Source organism: Urocitellus parryii, chromosome 4 (assembly GCF_045843805.1).
Source record: "Urocitellus parryii isolate mUroPar1 chromosome 4, mUroPar1.hap1, whole genome shotgun sequence".
Classification (NCBI taxonomy): domain Eukaryota; kingdom Metazoa; phylum Chordata; class Mammalia; order Rodentia; family Sciuridae; genus Urocitellus; species Urocitellus parryii.
In genome coordinates this window covers 202245422-202257982 of record NC_135534.1, presented here as the reverse complement: position 1 = coordinate 202257982, position 12561 = coordinate 202245422, and the positions used below count along the sequence as shown (strand labels likewise).

The window sequence follows — 12561 nt, the reverse complement described above, 5'->3', positions numbered from 1 at the left end:
AAAAAAAAAAAAAAATTAAAAAGTAGTCATAATGAAAATTTTAAAAAACTGATTGTTGGCTGGGGATGTGGCTCAAGCAGTAGCGCGCTCGCCTGGCATGCGTGCAGCCCGGGTTCGATCCTCAGCACCACATACCAACAAAGATGTTGTGTCCGCCGAGAACTAAAAAATAAATAATAAAAATTCTAAAAAAAAAAACTGTTTGTTAAAAACAATAACCTTATAAGACTAATTACACTGAATATCAGAAATATTTCCTTTATTAAACAAAGTGCTGACCTGGAAGTGTATCAGTAGTAGACCACTTGCCTAGCATGAGAAGCCATGGGTTCCATCCCTAGCACCATTAAAAAAAAAAAAAAAAAAAAAAAAAAAAAAAAAAAAAAAAGCCATGAATTCAGATAAATCAACATTAGTTCATATAATACAATGACAAAATAGAATGTATATTTATAGGGCCCATCATTTCAAGCACTCAGTTTCTACTTCTATTCTTGATCACAGTCAAAAGGTCAAGAATCAAGATGTCAGTGAGTTCTTAAGGATACCCTCAGTATCACACTGCTGCTCTAACAAGTGGTAAGGAAGAAATTCAGACAAGTCAAACACCCCCACCCCATCCACAGTTAAAAGAATTTCCTTCAATTTTTTCTTTACTTATTTCCACAAAGAATATGATCAGGAAAACTGGAAGGTTCTCACTTATTTGAATAACAAGTGAAAATCTAAAAATATCTTCACTGTATGTTATTACCAACTGTATCACTTGGTTTTATAGTGACAGCCCTGTGCTATAATTTCTGAGAAAACCTCTACATAAAGCCCCATAAACCCAACCATTCCTATAATGTATCGCCTTATCTAGCACACAATCATTTCAAACACAACTTTTCATGTTAGTATAATTTGTTCAAAAATGGTAATAAATATATCCATGATGCCAGAGAAATCACTGCACAATCTATTGTAACTTGTTCTTACCAGTGCTGACAGTTAATTCTAGACCCAAGATCAAATATAAAGAAAAAATATTTCAATATTACTTGGTTTAATTAAAGATATTCATTATACACCTACCTTTTAATGGACCAACACTCCCAATCAACATTATAAATAACTTGGACCAACTACAGAGTAATGTCCATGAACAATTATCAAAAAACTAAAACATAGATGGCTGTCAGTTGGTGGCAGAGTTCTTGCTTTCATAATAAATATAAAATCAATTTCCTGCTCTAGTTCCTATTCCAAGTTGAAAATGATATATCTGACTATGAATTCCAACTACCTCCATCCATAGTTTTTTATTTTATTTTTTTTTTAAAGAAAAAGGAGAGGCGAAGAAAAGAAAAACAAAACTTATGAGACTGCCTAAGTCAATTCTTCTTCATTTGAGGACATGTGGATAGTAAAGATAAGATGCACAAACTTGCCATTCCATTAAATATATATTTTAATTTAATATATATTTTAATCAAATGCCATTCAGTTATTTCATAAGTCCTCCCCAATAATTCCTCTATAAATCCTTATATGCAAGGGCTGGTATGTAGCTCAGTGGTAGAGTGCTTGTCTAGCATACATGAGGCACTGGGTTCAATCCTCAGCACCACATATAAATAAATAAGTTTTTTTTAAAAAATCCTTATATGCAAGGCTTAATATGTGTAAACGCCTGTAAAAAGCTTTTGTTTAAATAATATTATGCAATTTCAAAAGCTTTTTGTTTCCATTTCAATCAAAAATAACTTCATACGTTTTAAATGAAATTTTGAAAGTAATCAGCAACTAATGAGAATTCATTGATTTAACTAGTTCAGGGAATCTGAAAAGGGAATGAGAATTTAAAGTAACCAAGTATTTCATTTAGAAAAGCAACTAATGTGCAGGTACTCTAAGTCCTCTTCCCATAGAATTGTAATCAGGACTCTTGTCTCAGAAGAGGATATCATCCTCTATGTGCACATTCCTAATTTCCATTAACATTAATAGGCACCATACAAGCATACCCACACAACCAGGGAGATACCAGCCTTGGTAGTGTGCATGCATGGCAGCTGTGGTGACTAAATAATCCAGATGGCTCTGAGGAAAAGTTATGGTTTATTAGGTCTAGAGTCACAGCTACAGTGATGGAATTCAGACACCAGAACTAAGCCCCAAGATGAATGAATGCCTTACCCAAACCCTCTCCCATCTGACATACCCAGAGATATGTAGTTAGGCCAAAGTTTTACAATTCTCTCTATCAATGGTTTATGCAGGTATAAGTCTGTTTGAGAAAACAATCTTTTCATATAGCCAGAGAAATTCTGTCCTCCTCCTTTTCCCCACATCCACCCCAGTATTTCTTCATCCATTTCCTCATAAAACATAAGAAAATCACAAAAGTAGCTTTAAAGAGAGAAATTCAAAGCCCGAACCTAAACCAAATCAGTAAAACCAGAATCAAGTATGAAACTCCATATTCAACATAAAAATCAAATAATAATCTTACACATCAGATACATGCTAATATATCGATTCCACAGGTTGTATAAAGAGTAGTTTAACCACTAATTCTAATTAGTCCAGCTTTTATAGACTCAAGTTAGAATCTTAATGTTCATTTAATATAATTTCTTAAAGCCCTTCCTTTTTCCTTCCTTCCCAAGTGAGGAAAATATTCCTGTAAAGTTCTGTTTAGTGACAATATTGGCACACAAGTCAAAACACACAAGTTTACCCTTCTGAAAAGTTAAGTGATAAGAGTTCACTAACCATTTTGCTAAAATTATGTTTTAAGAAAAAGAAACCAAGTGACACAAAACTTTTAATATATTTTTATGTAAAGAGAGTACAATGAAAACGTCATATTCTTTAACATTACACTTAAATAATCATAAGGGAGAAAAAAGAATCCACCAATGTTCTAGAAGCTTCTCTAGACCTTTCAATCAATTTTATTTATATGCAAAACCAAGAAAAACTAAGAAAAAAACAAAAAAAATTAAAAATAAAAAAATAAAAAAAAAACAAAGCTCCTCCTGATGCTAAAGCTCTCAATTTACTGACAGGCAAATGGCTTCATGCTGCCACTTAATCTCATTTCTTGCATAATGCCCTCTAATTAGCATATCAAAGTGAATTAATACTTCTAGGGCATTAGCAATGGGGAAATCTGCTCCAGGCTCACAATAGCAGTTAAGAGAGAGCCAAGAAATCCTCAAAAACACCACAAACCACTTTGCATTGCAAAACTGTTCAATTTATTTATCCTCTCTCTCTAAACACTTTTACCGCACACTGTTTTACTACTGTTCACCAAACAAAATGATAATTGCCAAAGTTACCAGCATCTGTAATGCCTGTTTAGAATCTTAATTTAGATTATGTTGCAGATAATTTCTATATGCAACCATTTGTTCTATTATAAATGTTAATGTAGAGACAGTGGAAATGTTGACACTCTGAATTAGTTAATTTGAGTTTGAAATAAAATTTTATGGGATTTTAAATTTTATGAATTTTTTAATGCAAAAAGCCACCTGCTGGACGCTGATGCCTAAGAAATATGCCCTGAAAACTGATGTATCACATATACAAAACAAAACCAAAAAGAAAAAAAAATCATTTTGCCCTAACATATGTTGAGTCTCCCAAATAATGGTTTAAACAATCATCAGCATTAAAAGGATTACATTGTATACCACGTCCTCATTAGTATGATCACACAAAAAGGGTTATTGTTCAAAACAGCTTAACCTTTTTAAAGCACTTAAACTGAAAGAAAACAAGTGCAAAACTTTAAACAATTATTTTTATCCATAATTACTTTGTTTTCAGTTCTAGTCAATTACTATCGTGTAGACACAAAGTCAAAAAAAAATATTAGCAAATTCAATTTGACACATTCTATCATATCAATTCTTTGCTAGATGTACACTCAAATTTAGTGCCAAAGCAAACTATACTTACCAGTAAAAACTATAAACATACTACATTTATAGAATATGTCTGTGAAAAAAATAATAAAGACAGGATTCTGGTTACAATTCTGCCTGCAAAGAGGATCATTAAAATCAACTGTTGAAGATTAATGAAATTTATTTTCTAATATGTTTTGTGTCTGAAGGCATAAAAAGATGATATTTTTTTCGAGTGGCTCATTCAACCATTACTTCTTAATTTATTTGCTAAATATAACACCACTATCACCTTGCTATGATAGCACTTTGTTTAACTTCTATAACTTTGTTTTAAAAAAATATATGATAATCAGGCCTGAAAAACTTTGACCAATTTATACTACATAGTGATGTAAATTATTTACTCTCCTCACACACACTCAAATGGCTTAGTAAACTGGAGAAAATGCAAGAAAAGGTCAACATGGGAGGGGAGAATATGCAAGCTTTGTTAGTCAGTAACTACCTAAATCATGCTGATCACACTGATAAATGGCTAAAACACAAGCCTGCTGAGAAAACAAATAAAACATTATTCTCCTAGTGTCAATATTGAAATAATAAATATCTAAAGATGTTTACACATATATGAATAAAGGAAAAATAGTCTAAATCCTTATTTAACTTGATGTGTCAGTACTGATGTGTCAAGTATTTATTCAGAATAGATGCCTCATAGTATGAGTATAAAATAAAGTGATGACTTAGGGTGTGGTTCATGGAATACAGTTTCACGTCTTATAGCCCCACTTCATACCATATAATTTCATCTTATACCATGCCCCTCCCTACACAGTACCAAAATACAAATTAGCCAAAAAGACATTAATTTAAATCTTGCCCTGAAGTAATCTTTTTCAGAATTTATAAATTGAAATCTAAAAGAATAATTAAAAGGAAAAGTATCATTGTATGAAAAATGTACACATGTATATTTTATATAAGTCAATGAACTTGTATATTCTTTAGGACAAATTGGGATTTCCTTTGCCAGTACTTAATTAATAGTAAAATAACATAGTAAAGTCCCAAATAAAATACCAAAATTACACAAACTAATAAAATGAGGCTCACCAGAACAGAGACACAAAAGAATTACTTACACAGATCAAGTTAATATTGACAAGAGGGTTCGATATATTTTTATTGGGAACAAGAAAAATAAAACACCGTTGAAAAACAGCCCACATTTTAAAAATCATAATCTACAAGATACTTCAGATCATCAAGCTCTAAACCATGTTGGCAATGACATTTTTTTCCATGTTTTCTACAAATAGTTTGCATGGAGAGGAGGAAAAAGAAAAAACAATTATTTTATATCCTCCCTCAAAACCTACAAAAGCTCCAGTGGGATATACAAATCTATAAAAATAGGGAAAATTTGTTAAAATATTTTTAAACTGCTTCAAGGAAAATATATTGGTAAAGCAATATAATTTATGACATTTCCAAGATAGACTCACTTTGTATTTTTCCTGTTTAATCATTTAGCATTTCCACTGTAAACAGACATAATGTCTGCCTAAAACTGATGTAAAATTTGAAACATTAAAGTTCCATTAAATTTTGCTTCAAATAATTCTGGGAGGATTGGGATAACAGAAAAAACAAGACTGGCCAATTGCTGGTATTGCTGAAGGACAGCAATGAGTTCACGTTAGAGGGGTTCAAAAATCTCTTCTTTTTACATGCATTTTCATTGGAAGTTTTCCATAATAAAAAGTTTTAAAAACTAGAATGGGTGATTAAAACAAAAATAAATCATGTGTGGAATAGTGCATTTGTTTTCAAAACTTCAGAACAAATGTAACAATTATATTGGGTATAGAGCAAGATCAACTTAGAACATGCAGTAAATACAATAACATTTAGACTCAAATAACAATTTTCACCTTTCTTGCTAAATTTTTACTTGATAGAAGATTTAGTTTTCATACATTAAGAATTAGAAGAATCACACAGCAATGTACAAAGAAAAATCTAATAATTTTTACATGGAAGTATTAAAAAGAAAACAGACCAGAAAAAGAGCACACCAACGAATCTTTAACATGAAGGGTCCGAATTAAATAGAAGGATGTTGACTGAGAGTACTGCCTTGTACCTCTAAAAGCTAGTCATCTACAACAATAAAGATAAAAGGTTTAATCTCACATCACATACCAGATGTATATAAAAACTCACTTGTAAGCTACACATTTGACCTAGTTTTGAATATCTAAAATTCTTGACTTTTTCCAGGGAGGATCCCTTTAAAAGTTAAGCATTTTAAATAGTCATTTTCTTCTTCTCTTTAAACATAAAAAATACTCCAACCAGCCCAACCAGCCAAGCAGGCCTTTCTCTTCCCCTGCGGACACCTCCTGCAGTAGAGAAGTTCATTAAGTTTTATGATCTTCCCAAGTCAGTCCTGCTTATAAGCCTCACAAAGGCTACAAATCTGGCAAACCATCATGTATGCCATTAGACATTACTAGTAAATGAACGCTATTTAGGGTTTGTGGTGGCAATAAATCAGAGTTTGGTTGGCAGCTATCAACATGGAATATTTTAACCTACCATTTAAAAAGAAAAAGATTTTGTTAATTTTTTAATGACTTTTTTTTCACAATACTATAATTCACATTATGTACAATACTAGATTTTCATTTAAAAAATAAAAACATTTTCTTAAAAAAACACTTTCTTCATTCAAACTCTCATAATTAACAGCTTTGGAAAGGCAGATTTGTGAGGATAGAATATGTCACAAAGGAAAGCACAGCAACAATCAAGATTGAGGTGACTAAAAAGAGATGAATGAGTACAACCAAAAGAAGGTGGCAGATAAGCAGGCCTCATGGCTTCAGGAATATTTACTAAGAGATAATGATAAAATACACTTTAAAAAATCAGGAGGAACATTCTAACATATCAACAATTATCTCGCTGGTGGTTAACTTAGTTTAAAATGGACACATCTCAATTTAAAAGGCTGTAACTTTTCAACTGCTTTAAAAATGCACAAATGTCACAATTCAATATTTCTGCTCCCCAAATAACTGTATAATAAATTTCACAAAAGAATACATTTTCAAGAAAGCATCTTACAGTAAAAGTACACTTTCCTTACCTCTGAACAAGAAAATAATATAATTGTGGAAGATCACCCATTTATCTGTCAGAAGAGAAAAATACCTTTTCATATTTGGTAAGGGGGAAAAGATGTTTTCCAAACTAAATCCCTCATGTGCATTAGAACTGGCAGTATTCATTGCCTGATCAGAAACCTCAAAATTTACTGGCAGATCTACAAATACATGAAATTTTTCTAAAGTGATTTTGTTTTATTTTAGAAGAAAAGCACAACTGAAACGACATTATCCACTGAAGTGACAATCTCCCACCCTCAACCAGTCAACCCCCTACCACTCCATTATACAGAACAGAATCATCATGTAATGTTCCTGGTTTCTATTCACAAATAACTAGGCAAACTTTTTCTAGATTATAATGAATTAATCTTTGAATATCATATTGATAGTTTCAATAAAATGATTTAAAGAAAAGGTATTATGGAAGATACATATATTCTACAAAGTTTATGATGTTTCTTAAACATGACTGTGGAAACAGATGGGGGGTGGGCCCTGGAATTTGCTACTCAACTTTCTCTGTTTTAGTAACACTAATGTCTATACAGCTGTTTTATTTCAAATTGAGGGATGTGTCCAGCAATTCTGTCGTCTACCAAGACTAGTTTGGGAGGGTGAGGTGGAGCTATGGACAGTGGAGCAGAAAGAAGAGGAGAGGAGAGAAAGAGCTTTACCCTCATCAATCACTCAGTACTTAAATCCCATCTCTCTCGAGCTTAGAGAGGCTGGCAGGAAGATGCCTCTACCCAGACAGCCGCCTTTACTCTTTGTCGGCTGTTGGCTTTTTACAAAAGAGATAACATGCAAACTTGGATCTGGTGGCCAAAACAAAAAAAAAGAGGATCTAATTTACAAGTTATCACTGAAAGCCCCAGAAACAATTTTCAAAACACAAAAATTTCTTTTGTCAGCTACCTTTTGCTTCTTAAATAGCAAAAGCCCTACCGAAGACATCTCTGCCAGTAATCCCAGACTCTGAAAAGACTTGTTTCTTTTCTTAACTCACCTCTGACATGTGGTTGACTATATTTTCCTTTCAGAATGGTGTAACTAAGTCCTATGCAAATAAGCAACTAAGAGGACTTAACACTTCTTAATTGAATTCTGCCTGCTGCTAAATGTCTAAACATGAAAAGCAGTTGGGGTCTTAAGCTAGCCAGGCCTAAACTTAAAATAGGAAAAAAAAAAAAAAATTACAAATTTTGAGAAGGGGATAAGAGCAAAGAAGTATCAATCCCTTTTCCCTAGTAATATAATGTCCTGTAAAGTTGAATCAATCTTAATATTCACAACATAGTCAATACCCCAGTGCTTAGCAGTCAGCAAAAACTCAAGCAGAGCCCAGATAGCAAAAAAACCTTTGGACATTAAACAACATAACTTAATTTAGGAATTATACACTTTTAAGCTTCTAAGTTGAGAATCTTCAAGATCTAATGCTGGATGTCTTATTTTATAGTTAGATAAAAGTCATCTACCACTTTAAATAGTAACACATTCTAAAGGTAGCTAAAAATCAACACAGAATAAAAAAGTTAGTAATTTAAAATTATTGGTTTTCAAAATGTAAAATACATCTTTAAAAGAATAACAACATTAAGAAACTATCCATACTAAGTGGATGAAAAACAAGAAAAGTACTCTTTAGGATCTCTTAATATTTGCTGTTAATTACGGTTAAGAATACATATTTAATAGACAATAAAAACCCATCAATTTTTCTGGAATAATTTTAGGAAAGGTATAGTATATTGCAGAGTGAAACGTATTAGTTTACAAGGAGGACAACTCAACTACCAACCTAACCATCCTATGTAGTGTGCTATTATTTGCACACTCAATTTAATCACATCAACTATTTAAATAGCATCACTTAGATACTGCTGTATCCTGGACTTCAACTTTTTCTTCTTTGCCTCAACATTTAAAAATGCAACTTTAAAATACCACATACACCACACACACACACAAAAAAAAAAAATAGAAAGGCTTATTTAATGCACTTGTTTGCCATTAACAGGGAAGATAATGACAAATATAAACTAAAACATCTAAATTAAATCTCTACTTCCAATTGAACCTTACCATAACCTAAGGACTACAACATCCAATTGAGAAAGTCTGATAAGAAAGTTAAGCTGGAATGAACTACCCAAGGTATTTGCCTAATATGCACCTGTGGTTTTCATTACAGCGCTCCTGCAAAAACCTGTCTTCTTACATATTCCCTGCCTTGAACTTCAAAATTATTTAGCCTGCATCTGTGCACTTTTCTTTTTACATTAAGCATTGTTAACTGTTTCAAGATTTTAATGAAGGCATTAATAGATGTAATACATTGTATATGCCTAAACACATTATTACCCTTCTTGTATTCTTAAAATTAAGTCTTCCCACCTAAAACACTAATTCAAACATGCTAGTGAGGTCTGCTCAATTGCATCTATTCTTTTATCAGTGGAGCTGAAGCTTAAGCCTAAGAAAAACAAAGTTCGGGCGATGCTTCTCCCAGGGAATCGGTCCCTGGCATCCAGTCTCCCGTTGCTCCTTTTAAAAACTGACACACAAACAAGGCAAGAGAGGGCGGCAGGCGCTCCAGGCCCCCTCCCTGCCTGCAGCCAGGGACGCCCGCCAAGGGACGGCGACCCAGTCTCCTCCGCACCTACAGTTCATTTTGCACCAGGAGCGGAATTGAGAAATCGACTCCAGATTTATTGCAGTTTTTTCTCAAGATCAGGAGGTGGGAAGGAGAGAATGATCAAAGATGGCGGTGCCCAAAAGCAGCAGCTCTCAACTGGAGAGTCGATGGAGTAGCTCCAACCCCACCTCGGGGGTTTCCAGGCCCGCAGCTAGGCGCAGAGTCTTACCTGTTTTCTCTTTGATCTCACACAGGACGCTGAAGAGCGCGGGTTTCATTCTATGACAGTTCAGGGCATGTTTCCTAAAAAAGCAAATAGCAAAACACAAAGGTATTAGCATTACCTATGGAATAATATGGCGCCTTCCTTTAAGTCAGACCCAAGATTTAATTCAGACTTCCTATTTTGGAAAGCTCTTTTGAACTTTATTTTAAAAATAAAACTGAAGTTGACTAGTTCGCAACAGCCGGCAAGCTCCGGCGGCTAAAGCTCCAGCCCGAACGCAACGCGACACATCTGCCCGGCAGACAGCAGCCTTGGCGACCGCAGGCGCGAACCCGCGAGGGGAGTCTTGCTCCAGGGGCAGGCGGCAGTGACCCAGGAGAGGGGACTGTTGCGGAGGGGCTCCCGCTTGGTACCGCCGCTTGCGGAGCGGGCGCGGCCGGTCGGCAGACAAGTGACAGCTCCGCAAAGTTTGCAAGGCGGCCCTCCCTCCGGGAGAACTTGGCCGCCCGCACCCGCTCCCGCCTGGGAACCGCCCATCGCCCCGCGCGGGGCTGGGACGACCGCCCGCACAGCTAGGTCGTGCCGCGGCCAACGGGAGTCGGCACCGCGACTCCGGGCCCGCGGAGAAAGTTGCACTTCCCTCCAGCGCGGCTCGGGCCGGGCAGCGCGGCTCGGGCCGGGCAGCGCGGCTCGGGCCGGGCAGCGCGGCTCGGGCCGGGCGGCGCGGCGCGCACGGGGGTCCGGGCGGGAGGTTTAAATCCTGGGAGAGGACCGGGCTGGGAGAGGGCCGGACACCGGGAGACAAGGAAACCACAAAACCGAGTGCCACCAAGTCCGTCCCTAGCCCCGGGAGCAACTTTGCCGACTCCCGCCGGCGTCGGGGAGCGCGGGAGAGTGCCCCAAGGCCGGGACTGGAGGCCGGCTTTCCGAGAAAGTTCCCGCCGGGGGCTGAAGCCCCTGCCCCGGGCGCCACCCGGGGCCCCGACTCGGCCGCGGGCCCGGCTCCCGCACACACACAAAAGATGCTTAATGAGACGACACCAACTTTGCTTGCGCCTCGTCCAAGCTCTGGTCGGTGATGGTCATGATCTGGTGGAGGATGTCGCCGATGTCCTGCTTCCTGCCGTCGCCGTCCGCCCCTTCGTGGCCGTGCGGGGGAGGCGGCAGGGCCATGCCCCCCTGCACCGAGTGGCCGGCCAGGTTCACCCCGGCCAGAGTCTGCAGCATCCTGGATTGATCGTCCATCCCGCCGCGCGCGGGCGGGAGCGGGCGGCGGCGGTAGCTAAGGCGAAGGCTGAGGCGGCGGCGGCGGCGGCGGCGGCGGCAGCGAGGGAGGAGAAGAAAGAGGGGGAGGGGGAGGGGGAGGCGGCCGCGCGCTCCCCGCCCGCTCTGGGAGGGGGCGGCCGGGCCGGCGGGGCCCGCGGCTGAGGCTGTGCGGACCGGCGCCCGGCTCCGGCTTCCGCCGCCGCCGAGGCTGGCGAGGAGCGGCGGGCGGAAGCTCCGGGCTCGGCGGTGGTAGCGGAGGCGGAGGCGGAGGCAGAGGCGCCCGCTGCCCTCACGCGGCCGCCGCGCCGCCTCCTTGCCGCCGCGCGCCCCGCCGGGCGGCCCCGCGCAACTTGCTCCTCAGCGCCGGCCGAGTTGCCGGGACGCCGCCGCCCCCCGCGCCAGCCTGCGCTCTCCCCTCCTACTGCTGCTGCCGCCGCCGCCGCCGCCGCCGCCTCGGCCAGGCGGGATCCGAGCCCCGGCGGCCCCGGGGGAGGGAGCGGCGGCGGCGGGTGGCGGCAGAGGAGGAGGCCGGCCGGCGGGCCGCGGGGAGCGAGGGGGGCTGAGGAGGAAAGTTTGGGAGCGGGCGGGCCGGCGCGGCGGGACGCGGAGCCCGGTGGAGGGCCCCGGCGGGCCGCGCGCCGGGCGGACAGCAGATTGATGGGGCGGGAGAAGTCGCCGCCGCTACTGCCGAAGCCTCGCACCTAGCCAGCAGCCGCCGCGGACCGGGCTCGAAGGCCGCTCGGCTGAGGGATTGACAGGCTGCCAGTGCCACTCACTCACTGCGGCCCCGGCGCTCGGGGGGAGGGGTGGGTGCGAGCGGGAGGGCGGGGGAGTATTCCTCGCGCCCCGCCCCCGGGGGCGGTGCGCACGCTCATTGGGCCTTGAGCCTCCCGCCGCCGCCGCTGGCACCGCCCCCGGAGTTCGACCCGCCCCTTTTGGCCTCTGATCCCCAGCGCCCGCGAGCGCGCCCGGGAGCCTCAAGCCTTGTCGCATCCTCTCCCTCGGGGATTGAAACACCCTGGCCTGCAAATGTTGTACCCGCGCCCAGACTCCTGCTTCCTACTGTTAGCAGTCATTGATGTGAGGTTGTCTATGGAACAGGGGGCAACTGTCTCCAAAGCCAAACGTGTGCTCTGCCGATGAGCTTCATGCCTTGGACAGAGCCTGGTATACTTTCCCGCTCTTACAGTCAGAGGTAGTACTCTCCTGGCACCCGGCCGCGCGTCCCGGGCCAATGGCATCTCTCTCGGAACCGAACGGGGCGGGACAGAGACAAGAAAGAGCCGTCCCAATTGGAGCGTTCGAAAGGTCCTGGGTAGAGGCGGAGAAGGAGTGGATGGCGGCCCC

General features: G+C 40.8%; 1 protein-coding gene across 1 annotated transcript in view; it reads right to left on the bottom strand.

The window, feature by feature from the left end:
* Pbx3 (PBX homeobox 3) overlaps nucleotides 1–11241 on the bottom strand; it is a 207175-nt gene extending 195934 nt beyond the window's left edge. The window contains exons 1-2 of the mRNA XM_026386419.2: nucleotides 10994–11241; nucleotides 9952–10025 (exon numbers count right to left, since the gene is read on the bottom strand). Of these exons, the coding sequence (XP_026242204.1) occupies nucleotides 9952–10025; nucleotides 10994–11193 (274 nt within the window). The 5' untranslated portion in view covers nucleotides 11194–11241. The remainder of the gene's footprint in view (nucleotides 1–9951; nucleotides 10026–10993) is intronic.
* Nucleotides 11242–12561: the final 1320 nt, after the last annotated feature.